Here is a 17,493-nt window from a genome sequence, read left to right as displayed (position 1 = left end):
GCAGAATACCATCGAAACACACAGGATTTTAATTCAGACCATATCTGAATGGCATGGATGATTATTTCATTCCCTCAGAACTCTCTTCTAAATTTCACTTAAGCTTAGGAATACAAGGTAACTTCGATCACAGCTTTTTGCTAAAGTGTCCCATCAGTCTCCTTAATCACCCACAAATATGAACAATCACTCTCTAGAGAAATCTGAGACCAGTACACCATTGCCTTCCACATATTTACTTGACAATGAAAACATACCGTATTTCACTCTTGCAGCACCGCCCCGCTGAGATTTTCTATTTATTTTTCCAGCCTTCCCCCTGACAGTCTGGTGAATTCTTTCTGCTTTCCCACACCTCACAGAAATAAAAGCACTGCGCAACTTTCTCCATCGTCCTCTGCATCTTTTCACTCCAGATCAATTCTTTGATAGGTAAGGTCAAGCATATGGAAGTTCAGATAACTACCTCACCTGCAAAAGTAACTCACAAAGATTTCTGTGCGTAAGTATCCTATATTTAACGATATCAAACTTATACAAGATCAGAAGTAAGTACTGCAGAAAACTAGAGATCCCTCTTGCTCCTTCCAAAAAAAGGAAGCTTTCCATCTTCTATAGGCCTGAACCTACAGCTGAAACTTCCCTGACTGCTTTTGTGATGTAATAAAGAGAGAAGAGGAAAAGAATATTTCACTAACAAAATCACTGGGGAAATAAAAGAACCAAACCAACATGAGCTGTCTGAAGATTTTCAAGGACTTGGAAAGGCAGAATTAATCTCTGGCTAAAAAGTACGGTGTGATATAGACAAAAAAATTTAAAAAAAAAAAATCAATAATCCAAACTTTATCAGCTGTGTTCTTCTGAGCATCCACCTATCAGATGCATTATTTTTGCCACTCTTTCAGTGTTCAGTTTAATTACCCATCATGGAAACTGATGTCCCAATCAATAAATCACATCACTGAAAAACACTCACGCAAACGGTCCCCAGAATCATCAACAAAACTATTTGCCAAATGCTCAGACAACATGCAACGAAATGCACACTTTTACTGTTGGCTGCCAAGCTTTACACTGTAGTTAAAGTTATTTGCATTGTAATAAATCTACATTTTTCAATTTTATATCTGCATTTTACCTACAACAGCTTAATGACTTAGGTAATTTCTCCAATGTAGCTCCACTTTAAGAGCAGTCTTCCATTAAAGAGTTCGTCTATTTTTTTCTGCTTTTATTCTCACTGAAGACAACATTTTCCTTTTCTTTTTTTTTTTGCATACATTCCTCTTAAAGATTAAGTTAAACATTAATAACTGACTTAAGCCATACCACCCTCCCAAACACCGAGAACATCAACATTTGACTATGTTGGAAAAATTCCGTGTCAGAATCTTTGGTACCAGTGAAAGAGTTAAAAACAATTACTAAGTTATCCATTAACTCCAAGCCCTGAGCTACTGAGAACATTCCTCCATGTCCAGACACTAAGGTCTCTGTTTTCAGTAATTTAAAAACAACCTCTCTCTATTCCTGTTCTTTTACACACACACCAAAAAAAAAAAAAAAAAAAAAATCCAGCAGAGGAATTTTAGAAAATACTATAAGCTTGTCTGTTTACAATACTTATTTTGCATTCTTGTCTAGTAAGCCTAGATTAACAATCCCCACTATGGTAAATATGCTCAGCAAGAGAGATCATCACCCAAGAGAACCTATTAGAAATTAGAATAAAATGGACAAAGACAAGGTAAAAGAAACCATCAGGTCAGTTAGATATTGTGTACAGCTGTAAATACAAACCATAACACAGCAGAATGAGAGTAGTTACAAGCTTATGCCTGAAATAAAGAAAGAAAACACTGAAATAAAGAATGGATTTGATACCACTCCTTTTTAGGTATATTTTTTTTAAAAATGCTAGCCATGTGCCTGAATTTAAGATCTGCCTCAATATCCCAGCTTATACACTGGTACTTGGATCCAGATCTGCCTTGGTGTTAACAACGTGTTAAATGGAAATTTGTGTTACTACACTGTATTATTTCTACCTTCACTCTTTTGATCCTCTGGAAGATACCTAAAGGCAACAAGGAAACATTTTTTTGAGGCTTTTTAAAAATTTTATTTTATTACAAGAACAGTGAGATCTCACTTTGAAAGATCATATTCAATTTCATTTTAGTCATCTAAAGAACCATCTCATCTTTGATTTTAATAGATTAGTTCAGTGGAAGACACAGGCAGCAAAATAAGACAAGATCAAAAGCTTCCATTTTGCCGAGATTTTGCTCAATTTGGAGATAAAAAAAGAAACTGTATAAGAATTCTGATAAAGAACGTTACAAATCAAACTTGCAAAACACTGGATGCTTGAACGAAGATATGCAAGTGTGTCTGAGTTAAGCATTATCACATGCAAGCACCTTCAAGAGCGAATCACCAAACAGATATAATACATTTTTTATGTTTGAACTTAGCTAGATAGTCATCAACCTCTCTATTAGCATAACAATACAATTACAGCACAGGATGATATCAGAAACATGCACAAAACATTAATAATTGCATGGCCTATTACCTGAAACAAAGAAACAAACCTAAGCATCTGTTTCACAGAAGTCCAAGATCTCTGCTTTAAAGTTGTTTTTAAATGATCCTTAGTCTAAAGTTCTATTTTTAAAAAGTCCTCTTCCTCTTACATAGCAAAAGACTCCACAACAATAGGTGTTTATACAACCTTTTTTATTTTTCAGCCAGAAATAGTTTCACAGAGCACTTCAATAACCAGTGGTGTTCATTCCTTAAATAAAACTCCCATCTCTTTGGCATCTGATAATATTCTGTTTTTCAAACTAAAGACTATATAGGAAGATTTTACCTTCAAGATCATTGTTCAATACATTAAACTTACAGAGGTGTAGTTAACTTTTAAAAATACACATCAGTTTCTTGCAAAGAATCCAATAAAACATAAAAAAAGATAACCAAACCAGCAAAATACAGACTATTGGGCTGTTTTCATTTATTAGTGTGGAGTAAGTGACAGAATGAGAACTCTTCATTTTCCACAGTGCATGCGCTAACTAGTGCTTTTCATTAATTCTGACTGATAAACAAACCCAAAATCTTAATACTACCAGAAACAACTGATCAAACAATTTATGTTTCAAACCAATCTTATTTTTAAATTCTTCTGCAGAGGTCATCAGCTAACAACAAGCAGCAGACTGCTTCAGTAAAAGATGGCACCTAAAAGTAAGTCTGAACACGTTTTTTCACTTTCAAACATAATTTACTGAAATGTTTCAAATACATCTAGCAAAACAGCCGTCAAAAGTGCATTTGATGTTAAGTTTGGATAAAAAATTCTTAAGTAACAAAACAAGACAGTATATTAAATCTAGTCTGTTGAATAATCCAGAAAAGTGTTTTCAATGCTGATACAGAAATATTTCACTTGCACTCCACCAAAAAAATCCAGCCTCCCAGATCACAAGTGTTCAGTGCTTCAAATCAATTGAATTTCTAAAGCAATGCTGAAATTGACAGCTTCTGTTACTATACATTATACAGAAATCATAAATTAAAATAAAAAACTATTGGACACACCGATACAGACATTCCAGCATATCCCTTTATTCGGAAGTGAATCCTTGCGTGTCAAGACAATGTGAAAAATAAATCTCACTAACAAAAAATATTATCTTCACTGCCCCAAAGATTTGGGTCTTATAACACAAATGCTTCCTAAACAAGTTTTATAAAGCAAACATAACAAAGCAATTACTTCTATGCAGAAACCAAAAAATAATTTAACAGGAATCAAGTAGCAAAGTTTTGTTTTATGACTGAATCTCAACTTCATTGCCAGTGTAAGCACAGTTTGAAAATGTTTGAGCTGGACTGTTTAAACAGCAAGTGATCCAATTTAGCCAAGCTCACTTTCCTCTCCATGACGTAAAAAGAAATACCATACATTTTACTGCAGAATATAGAAACAAAAATGAAAACCAAAAAACCTCTTAAATTTGAATACTTATCCAAGAGCAGTTTCTAATATCAAGCCAAAATTAGCAACAACCAAGCAGACATCAACAATTTTTCTGTGTTAAATTACTGTAAATATTAGATCTAACTGTACAAAAAAATAATATCCCAAACGTAAAAATCAAAAGCATTTTTTTTTGTGGGTTTTTTTTTGTTAGAAGGCATTCAAAGAAATATCCACCAGTTGCAGTCAAATTTGCATCATAAGCTGCTGGCTCAGGAAAGATTTCTCCCTCTGAGTATTTGTAACACATTGCATTGCCAAGATTCTAGTCAAATAAATTACATTCAGGTAACGTTTAGATAACAACCACCTGCAATGTAGACAGTCATGTACACAGTACAGCAGTGGATTTTCGCAGCAACAGAGAAATTATCAGAAATTGGTTCTGAATTCAAGCTGATAGCTCATGTGTTATTTCTTGCAAACATACGGTCCCCTCTAAGAGTAAGATGTTGGAGTTGGTATTGTAGCACTTCTGTGTCAGCAGGTTCCTTAATGCTCATTTTGTCTAAATTGAGGTAGTCCAGGGATTTGGAGTGAGCCCTTTTACCTTTTAAAAGGCAGAGAGGCAGGGGACTGTGAAGTGCTTTGTAAGGTTCATAAGGTAAAGCCTTAGTGCATTTATCCCCTGAGCTTGGCATCCGCCTCCTCCTCCTTCCATTTACTGCTGGGATCTCATATGGCTGATAGTACCTACTTCTAGTTTTGTACAAACGGGAGGAACGTTTAATTCCTGGATCAAGCTGTTTAGAGCGCAAATTCGGCTCCCCTTTATTCTCTTCACTCCCTGAACACTTCTGGGCTAATTTTAGCAGCTCCTCTCCAGTTGTGAAGCCAACCAGGTAGTTAGAATCCATATGAAGGATTTGATATCCTGCAACTGTCCGTCGCATTGGTGAGCAGGGGGTACTGGAACACCGGGGCTTCTCTGCTTCCATCCTACTGGCAGGAGTCACCTCTGCAAGAGCCACAGGGAGAGCAGACAGAGTAGTTCTAGATTCTCCACTTATGTCAACTTCCATTTTAATCACAATGCTATCCTCCTAAAAACAAAACAGAGCTTGATGAGTAGAGTCTTTTATGCAACATGAGAAGCTGAGACAGGATTGCAGAAATGAGAGTTTGTATCACCCAGAAGTCATGAGCAGTATCTGTTCAGCCCATGCCTTGTATGCTCTGCTGGGTATTGTTGTATGTGTACTATCACCAATATCTACCTTTTAAAATCATCATTTTTTTTTTCCAATAAAAGATACCATAAATATACTCTTGATATTCTTAAATGTTAAAAATATTCTTGAGTAGTATTATACACAAAAAAGAAGCATCTTTCCCAACCATTTTTTCATCTTTTTGATTAATTTTCAATACATTTGATTCCTTACACCCCCTAGCCTCTGAGGTCATCTATTGGGCCAGTACAAAACCAACCCCTGTACTTGTCCTTGGAAGCGGTGATGCTTATTTTCAACTGAGCTTCTATTTAACTGTTCATGTAATAGACTATTTTAAAGTGCACAATGCCCTCTACTTATTTATGCTAACAACCTTTTTTTCACTTCTTTTTTTTACATTGCACTGTCAATTAAATATGAAAACAAAGCAAATTCAAGCTATTTTGTTGTACAAGTTCAAAAGGGGATGCAAAGCAACAGAAACTGCTAGCAACATCAACCAAGCATTTGGCCATGGAACCATCAACAAATGTACAGTTCAATATCAGTCCAAAAAATTTCAGAACAGATGTAAGAGCCCTGAGAATGAGAAGGGTTGTGGGTGTCCTTCTGCAATAGATGACAACCAACTGAGCATCATTATTCAAGTGGACCCATATGAAATGACAAGAGGTTGCAGAAGAACTAAATGTTGACCATTCAACAGTTTTTCAACATTTGCATTAAACAGGAAGATCAAAAATGCTCAGCAAGTGGGTGTTGCAGGAGCTGAACAAAAACCACCATTACAAAATTGGATCCAGGCTTCTTTTACACAGTAAAATCAATTCATTTCTTGGTCACATTGTGACATGTGATGAAACATGGATTCTATGTGACAACCGATACTATTGTGTGCAGTGGCTGGATGAACATGAAGCATGAAAACACTTCCCCAAGCTGAAGCTGTAGAAAAAGGTTATGGTCACTGTTTGATGGTCAGCAAGTGCAATCATCCAGTACACCTTCTTGAATCCTGGTGAAACCATAGTAGCAGAAAAGCATCATGAGAAAACTGACAAAATACACCAAGAACTGCATTGTTTACATCTAATATTGGCTAACCAAAAAGGACCAATTCTTCTGTGACAACACCCAACTGCATGTCTCGCAAATGACTCTGCAGAAGCTGCAAAAACTGGTCTACAAAACTCTTACCTCACCCACCTTACTCACCAGACCTCTCTCCCACTGATTAAATTTTCAAGCATCTCAATAACTTCCTGCAAGAAAAGGTTTTCCACAATCAAGCAGCAGCTCAAATCACCTTTGAAAAATTCATCAGTTCCAGAACTCCAGAATTCCGAGCTACCAGAATGGACAGACTTATTTCTTATTCGTAAAAATGAGTATATTCTAATGTTTCTTATTTCAATTAATAAGTTTTATTCTTGGCTAAGATACACTGCTTTAGAGTTGATGGTTGAAAATGAAAATTATTTTCACATCAACGTAAAACATCCATTAGCACATCCACAGCAACTTCTCCCATATTCAGTTGTGTATTTTTTTATTAACAATCTAGTAAACAAAGCTTTTAAAAATGGGTTTAACAGCTATAACCTCAGCAAGGCACAACCACCAACCACACTTGACCAGCTGAGGGTACTGCAATACTCCCCTTTTCCAGATGCAAAGACTGCTTGTGCTAGATTCAAAGAACTGCATCCTGGCTGTTCAACAGCTGTCTTTATAGGTCAACAGCAATCCTCTCCCACAAAAAATCCCTATAAACTTATTCGCAATCAAACTCACATTTCTTATGTCTTTCTAATAAAGGAAATAGTATACTAGCATTTAATGAACATAGCATAAGATTCTTGTAAAGCATCCTAAGAATAACCAATACTCTGAATTTTATGGTATTTATTTTTCTATTTCTTTTGTAAACAGACTATTTGTCGCCTTCCCTGGAGGTGTTTAAGGAATGGGTGGATGAAGTGCTGAGGGACATGGTTTAGGGAGTGTTAGGAATGGTTGGACTCATGATCCAGTGGGTCCTTTCCGACCTGGTGATTCTGTGACCTTCCTTCCCTCACAACTGTCCCAAATATAGAGTTTGGTGCCTTTACAGACACAACTGTCTGTCACAAGCCATTACCGTCTCTAACATAGAAAGATGAGGCCAATATCACAGCAAGTATGTACCAGAACACAGAGAAGGCTTAATTCTTTTAATTTCTTTGTTTTCAGCATAATGCATACCATCTCAGTGACACAGCTAACTCACAAAACAGGTCACATTTGTTTCAAAATCTATGCCTATGTTGGCCTTCCCTATGCCCTAAGCAGTAGCTCGTGATTCTTCAGCCAATACAGCTCACACAAAAAAAAAAAAATCAGCATACCTTTGAAATGGTTAAAGGTAATGAAACTCAAAGTAAGTAAAGTTGGTATGCAAGGGTCAAGTAGGTATGTCACAGATATGTGAATTTAATTTTAGGTGACCACAAAGCATATCCAAAAGCTCAAAGTTTCACAAATGAGATTGACTTAAAGCTGCTACTTGCTGCTATTCCAAGGCTTAGGAAGCCAAAGGCTGAGGAGCAAACATGCAACAAGCAAGGGAATATTTTCTTCAAACTTCTGCAATTAGACACCCACAGGAAATCCTATCAAGATCAAATTTGATTCATTTGTCTGAAAATAAGAGCAGAAGTTGTGTGAAAATCTCACTTGCAAAAGAAAATAATCTAGCCTCATGCAAAATTTAAGCCTACCTTGTTTCTGTTCATGGACTGGGAAGGAACAATTTAAGTAATGTTCCCACCTATGCTTCCCTGCTTAGTTTCAAATCAACATGCTGCTCCCATCCTACGCTAATAAACTTGGAGTAATCAAAATCCCCATACTTTCCCTGAAGAGAACTTCTATTATGAGGAGTCCATTCTAATGTTCCTTTAGTCTAAATGTACTTTTTCAGCTCTCATAATTGTGATATACTCAGGATTCTTCTTTACTGGTTTTGTGTAGCATCGTTTTTACAGATACACAGGTACATTTCATTCAGTTAGCTTTTAAGCATTTTAAAATTAACAATACAGGTAACACAGCAAAAGCTAATTAAGGAATTAAAATACCAAAGCAAACCAAACACCAAAATTTTTCAGTGAAAAACACACCCACATAAAACTCAAAAATGTTACTCATTACATTGAGTAGAATCTGGAATGTATTTATGGAGTCAGTTAAAACTTTCAGAATATCAGGAACAGCTGCTTCTTACTTAAGCAGTGAAGCAAACATGGTGAGGTATCAGTGACTGAGTTAAAAGATATTCAATAAAATTCCTTACGTAGAAATTACATTTCCTGTAACATCAGAAACACGGTTACTGGAGGCATAGTACTGAAAAAGACTGCATTTTTAAATTGCAGTTAAATTAAAACTTCCGGCTACACGGCCCTTTTAGCCAAGAAAACTAAATATTTAACCTTTCCTGTTCTTTTGATTCCTGATTTTTACCCTGCAGTTCAGAAATCTATCCAGTAATCTTCTAGAAAGACTCAACATGTTCTGTTAAAATGCCGAAATGCTAGAAAAATTACAAATAAATGCTAGAAAAGGTATAAACAAAATATTCACACACCATGGTTAGAAATTAATCATATTATCTAGTCACATATAAACAGCAACAATAAAAAAAACACAACAATCACTTGCCACAGAAACACATGCCCTAAGGAAAGGAAAGGAAGAAGAGATGTCTTCATGCATTTTTTTAATTAAAAAAGCCTTGAGATCTGGAATGCAATGCAAAGGCTCTTCTCAGGACATAGCTTTTAAAGTTAATTTACTTCTGTTTGAACACGGCAACAGAAGGCAATCAACTTTGAAGAGTAATTACAAGAAGGAGGGAAGGAAGCAGGAGTTAGCTGCCAAACAATTACTCCTCACCAGCCAAAAAGAGTACAAAGGAACATCAGAGCAGAGAAGTCTTCAAGTCAGCAAGCTCCAACCTGAAACTGCTGAAACTCCTTTTCCATGCTTCATTGCAAAGAACAGCCTTAAATCCAAGAAATCCAACAGACCTTAGAAAGCAGCAGCTATAAATACCAGAAGCTCAAGTGAACAGTACTGCCAACTGGTAAAAGGAATGACTGGGCAGCTCTACAGGCAGAGGTCCAAAACTCTGCAGGGATGTGTTCCACTGTTCTTTCCCAAGACTTTTAATGGGAGTTACTCAAGCAGCCTTACGGGTTCAACATGCTTTGTCTCCTTATCTCATAAAAAAATAAAAGAAAGTATACAGAATCATTATTTAACAGAATTCTAACAATGAAAATAATTTGAGAGATTCACAGTAGCTGTGAATGTAGACATGATTACCTACAAATATGTATTTAAAAGTTTTACACTGCATTTTTAGGCCACTTCCATGGTTATAAGGCATTATATGACAACTACTAGTCCTTGCTGTGTGACGTAAGCTCATCAGTAATTTTCAGTATTAACTATATTACTGGAAAAAAAAAACCAGTACTTCTGCTTAACAAGACTATTCTTTCAGATGACAGCTGCCTTGTCTTCTCAAATAGAGTGACAAAGTAGTGATGCCAATTCAAGACAATTTATTATTAAAGATTTACTACAGAATCAAGACAAGGAGAAGAGGAACAAGATGGCATATGCTTTTTTTTTTTTCCCTGCTGCTTCACATTTTTAAGAAGTATGGAAAATAACTGAAAATCGCAGTTACCAAGAGGTTTCACTTGACTTATACACTCCAGAAGTACTTCCAAAATACAATTAACTACATTAAGATATTACAAGATTTTATAAATTTTCTTTATAATATAAAGCAGGCTCTGCATATAAATTAATGTGGCCTAATCCAGTTAAATATTGATACAACTGTCTAAAACACAAAGAAAAGGAATAATGACTAGAAATACTAGGTTAATCACTATAAAGGACTGTATTACCTCTAAGAATAAATTCACATGCTTAGTGTAGTTCTTCGAGGGTGAAGACAACCTGTACATTTTGCAGATATAACGGTTTTCTAATTATTGAATCCTTCATGAAGGTGTCATGAGATACCACTCAAATATTAGCATGGAACAAACGAAAAAGACTTGTACGACACACTAAGGTCTAAGATGATATCATAATAATGTATGCACTGTAAATCATTTGTTGTCGGAGTGACTTCTCATCTCTCTTACTGTACCCAATGCCATCTTTTGCTTGGTTTTTTTTTTCCCCTGTGCATTTATTATTTTTTTCTGAAACCTGTATTAGTTACTGTCTTTCTGAGGAGAGAAATGTGACTCGAACTATATCAACTTTAATTATTCAATATTTAAAGAAAATAAAGGTGAAGAGGGGCTTTCCATGAGACCCTTACGCTTTGTAAAAACTCATCATTTTGAAACCACCACAATAACCTGTTGTCAGCAAAAGAACTGGTTCTCTATAAATTGGTATTTCAGTTGTTACTTATCTTCTCAACAAGAATATGAAGTGGTTCGAGAAGATGCCTTTTTTTAGGATGAGCATTAGATGTCTCACTCTCTAACTGATTTTATTTTATTTGCATAAGAACAGATTCTTAGTTTCTTCTACATGACAAGCCAGGAGGTGGTATCATGTTAAGAATCACAAAGATCTGCATCATTGATAAAATTATCATAATCACAACAAGCAACTGGAAGCATGGAAAGATGGCAATAGACTCAGTAATACCAGCTCTCTAAGGGTCAAGCATATTAACGGGAGATACCAAGCCAGTTTTGACACTTCCCCTTCTTTATGCTGCCATTACTTAATATATACAATACCCTTAAAACATAGCTGTTTCTCTATCAAATATCAGGAAAAAGTGAAGTCACACAGCATATGTGAAGCCAGCACACATTTCTTATTATTTCAATTGTTTGTGAAGGGGAAGAATGAAGTCTACATCTTTCCTCTTTCAGTCTGAAAATTAAAATCCACATACGTACAGTATGCGCTCTTGGAAATCTCATCACTCTGTTACTGAAATATGCTGATGAAATTACCTACTTGCTGAGCAAGTTTTCTGGAAATAATTATTTTCAATCTGCAACTAAAAGTGAAATCTACACAGATGCCACATATCTTTTTCTAGGGCTGGGGCAGACAGGCCATAGACTTTGAGATGTATGCAGCTTGTAGGTTCCTTCAGTGCAAGCTGGTGATACTGCTGCACGCACTGGTTGTTTTTAGCTATGCTTGTTATTTTGAGCTGAAAAGACTTAGACTGATGTCTGAGGACCCCCTACAATAATTGTGTTCTATTTTACAGACTGGTACCATGTTTGTAGAGACAGGAAAGAGAAGTCAAAAAACAAACACAGAGAACAAGCTCATTACAGGTATCTATAAACTATGCACAGTTTCTCCACCAGCTTTTGCTGTTTCTTAGGAGAAATTCCAAATTAAGCTAAAGAAAACATGAATGGATGCAATATTACACTCTTGCACCACATGAGACAATATTAGATGGAGTAAGTTGAGTAGAGATTTTTTTCTCTAAATTAAATGCAAGAAAATGAAATTGTGCATAAGGCATATATTATGACCCAGTAGGCCTTAAGAAAATAGATTAATTAGTATTACTAAACTAACAGAGCCAATGCAATAACTTTAGGATGCGATACAAAACAACCAGTAAAAATGATCTCTACAGAATAGTCAGGGAGTATAGGCTGGCTCCTGGTATTAAGCCTTTCAGCAATCTAGTATACTTGACGATAAATACCACATGGTTTATACAGAACAAGGAACTATTAAATGTTTTGCAAAAGAAGATTGTAACATATTCTAATAATAGGTTACTACTGCAAGAAGAAAGCACTAAGAACTACTTAACTACTTTGTTGATTTGGATTATTAATGCAGCCTTAAATAGAAACCAAAAAAACCTACCTTTTAAAAACAAAAATGACCTCAAATGAATTACGGAGAAACTACATCTGGCAACTCCAGTGACTGGCTCACCCTGCAGATGTGGCAGCCAGCAGACCAGATCAGCAACCCAGAGCATACAATTTACACAGAAAAGAGACAGAATTTCAAGAGTTGGTCCAGGCTAAGGAATTCTGTATAAGCAGACAGTGTAAGCATTGAAAGTAAAAGGGAATGGTGGGAAAGAAGGCCATTTAACTTCTATCGTCTCTTCACCAAGCAACTTCACATGGCAGTTTTTAAACAGAGGGTAACTTTTATTTAAGAGTCCTTTAAATAAACAACATGACTTCCCTGCTGGATGGAATCACACATGAACATTTCCCCTGCCACCTCCATCAGTAAGCTGACGCTCCTCGTCAGCATAAAGATAGTTCTTTACTACTGTAAACATACTACAATCTAGCTTGTCAACAAAATTTAAATTGCCTTTCAAATCTAATACAGAAAGGGGGGGGAGAGAAGGAAAGGGGGAAGTTTTTTAAAGTATTACAGGTTTCACTGAATAAATACTGATTTTTGTCTTTAAAACCCAAAATGTTAACGGGAATAAGGGTCTCCATTGCTTTTGTGTCAGACAAGAAATGCACATGTGGTAGCATTCTATGGTGCCGGGTCTGAAAACACAACTCTGCAGATATTATTATAAAACTGACAGTGGAAACAAAACCACAATTATATTGAGCCTTTACCTAGGAACAGGTATTCAAAGATACTACTTAAAAATAAGGCCTACTGGAAGACGTAAGGAAAAATATGTTCAACCAATGCAATTTAGGGGGGTTGTTTGTTTTTCTTGTTTAACTGAAACACTTTAAATAGTAGTTCTTTGTCTTAATGTGATGCAATCTGCAGCAGGTGTTTGTTGGAAGTGTCACATTCACTTAAACCATTCACATTGCTAAAGGTCACTTCAAGCTTGCTATAGTTCCATACATAATGCCTTTAAAGTTATGTTATGCCTCCTCCTCAAATGCTCCTTCCCATATTTAAACAATACCTAAAAATAAATGCAAATACGGAATAAAAATTCAGACCCCAACAGCACATGTAGGTACAGTAAATCTGTATTATATTTATAACTACTGCAAACAGAAAACTTTGACCCTGAACACTCAAGTTCATCTGACTTCACCATAACATACTGTATTTGCATCTGATTATGCAAGCCTGATAGCCAAGAAGAGATTATAAAGAAAGCAATACTATGATTTTAGTAATGTTAGGCATGAACTTAATTTCAGTGATCACACTGCCATTGTCTCACTTCCCTTCGTTGCAAAGTCATTGTGCAAAGCCTTGTTCATTATTCTAACATGCACTCTTCCTCAAGGGGAAAAAATAAATTGGAAAAAAAAAGCACTTCACATAAGAGAGCATATAACTCAAAAGCCACCAACAGGATGGGGTGGTGAGCGGAAAGCTTACAGTAAGGAAATTGGGAAAAGTAGGAAGGAGAATCAATGCTGCACTCTTCTCACCACAAAACAAAAAAACACGGGTTCTCCAGTTCTCACTACATTCCCCCTGGAAATGATCCAAGGACTTCTACTGTATTCAGGACAAGATATGTCAGAAGTCAACCCAACTGATGGTACAAGCAGCAAATCCTTCTCCCCATCAAAGACACTTTCCATCATTACTACTGATATCTGTGCAACTGCAGGCTTCTGCCACCAATTCATTTCCACACATGCAGCTATACCAGCAGGTATGTATACATCTGTGTACTGCACCACTCTAGAGCGTAGACTAACAAGCAAAGACATATTCACAAAAAGCGTTTGCTAGTGCATACCATTTGCTGTTTTCTTTATAATAGGTATACACGCAGTCACACTTAAATGCCACCTAACAGTCCTATCTAAAATACCATACAAATAACGTATAAAGAAATTAAGATCTGAGACTATTTTCCTATATGTCAGTAGGTCACTCAAAACAGGATACCAACTGTTCAGAAACACTGCCTTAATATCTTAAAATGCAGAGGCAGAAGTGGGAAAACATGCCAGATGATACACCAAAGCAGCTTAGCAAGCCTCCTACTCTGCAAAGTAACGCTTCAGTGCACATCAGAGCACAGTCAATGAGTACCATGAGGAATCGGCATTTAAACAGAGCTTTGCACCTCTGTTTACCTTTTACTAAGAAAAACTTGTTACAGAGAAATACAGAGTTGCCGACAGAAAGCCCGGCGTTAGTACACTTTGTTGTTCCAGACTGAAGAGTGAGGTCACGTTCAGTTTTAACACCCTTTTAGAAAGGCACAGAGCTGCTGGTGGTCGTAAGTTACAGCTCAAGAGACGGCTACGAGCAGGAACAGGCGCAAACGCAACTCCGTCTCCCACCGCTTAGGTCGCGGCTGACAGGCTTGGGCAGCCTCGCTGCAGGGCCCAGGTCTCCAGGCTTCCTCCTGCACGCAAGCCCCGGGACCGACCCCGCCCTGGCCAGGCACTGCGGGGGCCGCGCGGCACGCCGGGAGCGGCTTCTGCGGAGGAGAGCGCGGGAGGCGCGCGGAGCAGGCCGGGAGCGGCCACGGCGAGGGGCGGGCACGCCGAGAGCCCGGGCGGTACGCAGCGACTCCCTTCCGCCAGGGCCCCCGCTCCCGCCGCCCCACCCCGGTCCCCGCTCCGCGAGGCGTGGGCAGGGCGCGAGGCCGCGGTGGCCAAAGTGCCGCACCCGCCCCTACCTGCGCTCCGAGGGCGGCGAGGGCCGACACGCAGCGAACGGCGAGGCGCCGGCACCGGCGCGCGCGCCGCCTCACGCACCCCGCCCTGCGTGCGGGCCAAGGGCGGGGCGCGCCGGGCGGCGGGGCCAAGGGCGCCGGGGGGCGGAGCCAAGCGGGGGCAGGGCGGAGCTTGGCCTGCGCGGGCTCTGTCGCCCCGCCCCCTCGCCCCTTCCTATTGGGGAAGCCTTCGGGGCTGTCGCTACGCTGGAGGAGGTGGGAGGTGTGGGGGCGTCTGCGCTGTGAGGGTGGTAGTGTGTTGCTGGAGAGGCGTCCGTGGAGTGTTGGGCCTCGTGGGACCAGATCCACGCGTTGCTGACTCTCTGGCTTAATAAGTTTTATTCTCACTTAACTTTTCACTGTGTACAAAACTACAAGTGCTCAATTAACAACCTATTGGTGATTTTCTCTTCACTGAAACACTGTCCATCTCTATCTATAATCATAGAATCATAAAATGGTTTGGGTTAGAAGGGACATTAAAGATCATCTAGTTCCAACCTCCCACTAGATCAGGCTGCTCAAGGCCCATCCAACGTGGCCTTGAACACCTCCAGGGATGGGGAATCTACAGCTTCCCTGGGCAACCTGTTCCAGTGCCTCAGTACCCTCACCGTGATGAATTTCTTCCTAATGCCTAATCTAAATTTCCCCCTTCCAATTTATAGCCATTGTCCCTCACCATGTCACTCCATGCCCTTGTAAAAAGTCCATCCCCAGCTTTTCTCTAGCCCCTTCAAGTACTGGAAAACCACTATAAGGTCTCAGAACCATCTCTTCTCCAAGCTGAACAACCCCAATTCTCTCAGCCCGTCCTTGTATGGGAAGTGCTCCAGCCCTCTGATCATCTTTGTGGCCCTCCTCTGGACCCATTCCAACAGTTCCATATCCTTCCTAAGTCAGGGATTCCAGAACTGGACACAGGACTCCAGGTGGGATCTCATGAGAGCAGAGGGGCAGAATCCCTTTTCTCGACCTGCTGGCCACACTTCTTTTGATGCAGCCTAGAATACAGTTGGCCTTCTGGGCTGTAAGCACACACTGCTGGCTCATGTTCATCTTACAAATGAGCACCCCCAAGTCCTTCTCCACAGAGCTAATCTCAATCATAGATTGCCAATGTGTAGGATCTTGCACCTGGTCTTGTTGAACCTCATGAGGTTCGCACACGCCCACTTCTCCAGCTTGTCAAGGTCCCTCTGGATGACATCCTATCCTTCTGGCATGACAACTGCACCACTCAGCTTGGCGTCATCTGCAAACTTGCTGAGGGTGCACTTGATCTTACTGTATGTATCATCAATGAAAATACGTATTTCCACATTTCTGAAGTTTGTCCACTGATGAGATATACACTAGTAATGGCTTTGCCAACAACCAGTTAGATAATTTCCCTATTTTATTTTGCTACTCAAAGGTTGAGCAAAGTTGCTATTATTGCACTGAGCTCTGCAAACAATTGCCTAACTTTTCTCCTGTAGATAAAAATAAAAGGGAGGGGGAAGAGAAAGTGTAACATCATAGTCCCTTTTTCCTCCTCTCAGTAGTAGGTTGTTGGGAACTGAACCACGCAGCTGGTATTTCTAATCCTTCTGGTGTGGAGTTGATCCAGTTTTTCTTTCTGAAACTGTGTCTTTGAAGACACATTCTTAAATACATAGCTCAAGTTTATTCCTTGGGAATGCATGGAATGTACGAAGGACATACTGTCTCACGAGGAGCGGCTGAGAGAGCTGGGGTTGTTTAGCCTGGAGAAGAGGCGGCTGAGGGGAGACCTTATTACTCTCTACAACTACCTGAAAGGAGGTTGTGGAGAGGAGGGAGCTGGCCTCTTCTCCCAAGTGATAGGGGACAGGACAAGAGGGAATGGCCTGAAGCTCCGTCAGGGGAGGTTCAGGTTGGATATCAGAAAAAAATTCTTCACAGTAAGAGTCTTTGGGTACTGGAACAGGCTGCCCAGGGAGGTGGTCGAGTCGCCTTCCCTGGAGGTGTTTAAGGAACGGGTGGATGAAGTGCTTAGGGACATGGTTTAGGGAGTGTTAGGAATGGTTGGACTCGATGATCCAATGGGTCCTTTCCAACCTTGTGATTCTGTGATTCTGTGATTCTTTCTCTGGTGCAGTGGTTCGGTGCAGTTCACCTGGTCTTACATTACAGAAAAAGAGTGTTGGCAATAGGCATGCACCCAGACTAGTCACACATTGTGCACCCAGAAGCACCTGGAATTTGCACTTCTTGGAAATTCTCAGCTAGAACAAACAACAGGGAAACAAAAACCAAGGGGGGTTGTGTCTTAACTACTACGTCTTTAGCTCCGCAAGCCCTTAGAAGTCATAGATTTCACAAGTTCACAGAAGTGTTCAAAAAGCTAAATTAGTAGATCTAGTACAGAACATGGAGAATGTATCTGGTTAAGCAACAGTGTAATAAAAGTTAATTGGAGTGTAATTCAGGGTCGTTATGATGCTCTACATTGCTTACAGTAGACAAAATCCTTTGGTTCATCTTCACATCTGCAATACTATTTTTATCCTAAGGCAGAAATCTCATCTTCGTCTGTTGTC

General features: G+C 39.0%; 1 protein-coding gene across 3 annotated transcripts; it reads right to left on the bottom strand.

Annotated features, from left to right (window-relative positions):
* Positions 1–4,212: 4,212 nt before the first annotated feature.
* Positions 4,213–15,021, bottom strand: MACIR (macrophage immunometabolism regulator). 3 transcript variants are annotated; one of them, XM_054055108.1, is made up of 2 exons: positions 14,894–15,021; positions 4,213–5,097 (listed from the first exon to the last, which is right to left on the bottom strand). In XM_054055108.1, exon 2 carries the CDS (start codon positions 5,074–5,076, stop codon positions 4,459–4,461), a length of 618 nt encoding a protein of 205 aa, XP_053911083.1. In that variant the 5' UTR covers positions 5,077–5,097; positions 14,894–15,021; the 3' UTR covers positions 4,213–4,458. The 3 variants fall into 3 exon arrangements, with proteins under 3 accessions (XP_053911083.1, XP_053911084.1, XP_053911085.1); XM_054055109.1 differs by lacking the exon at positions 14,894–15,021 and adding an exon at positions 14,343–14,788; XM_054055110.1 differs by lacking the exon at positions 14,894–15,021 and adding an exon at positions 6,436–9,805.
* Positions 15,022–17,493: the final 2,472 nt, after the last annotated feature.

The sequence above is a fragment of the Cuculus canorus genome, chromosome Z, assembly GCF_017976375.1.
Source record: "Cuculus canorus isolate bCucCan1 chromosome Z, bCucCan1.pri, whole genome shotgun sequence".
In the NCBI taxonomy this organism is placed as follows: Eukaryota; Metazoa; Chordata; class Aves; order Cuculiformes; family Cuculidae; genus Cuculus; species Cuculus canorus.
This window is presented reverse-complemented; position numbering and strand designations above follow the sequence as displayed.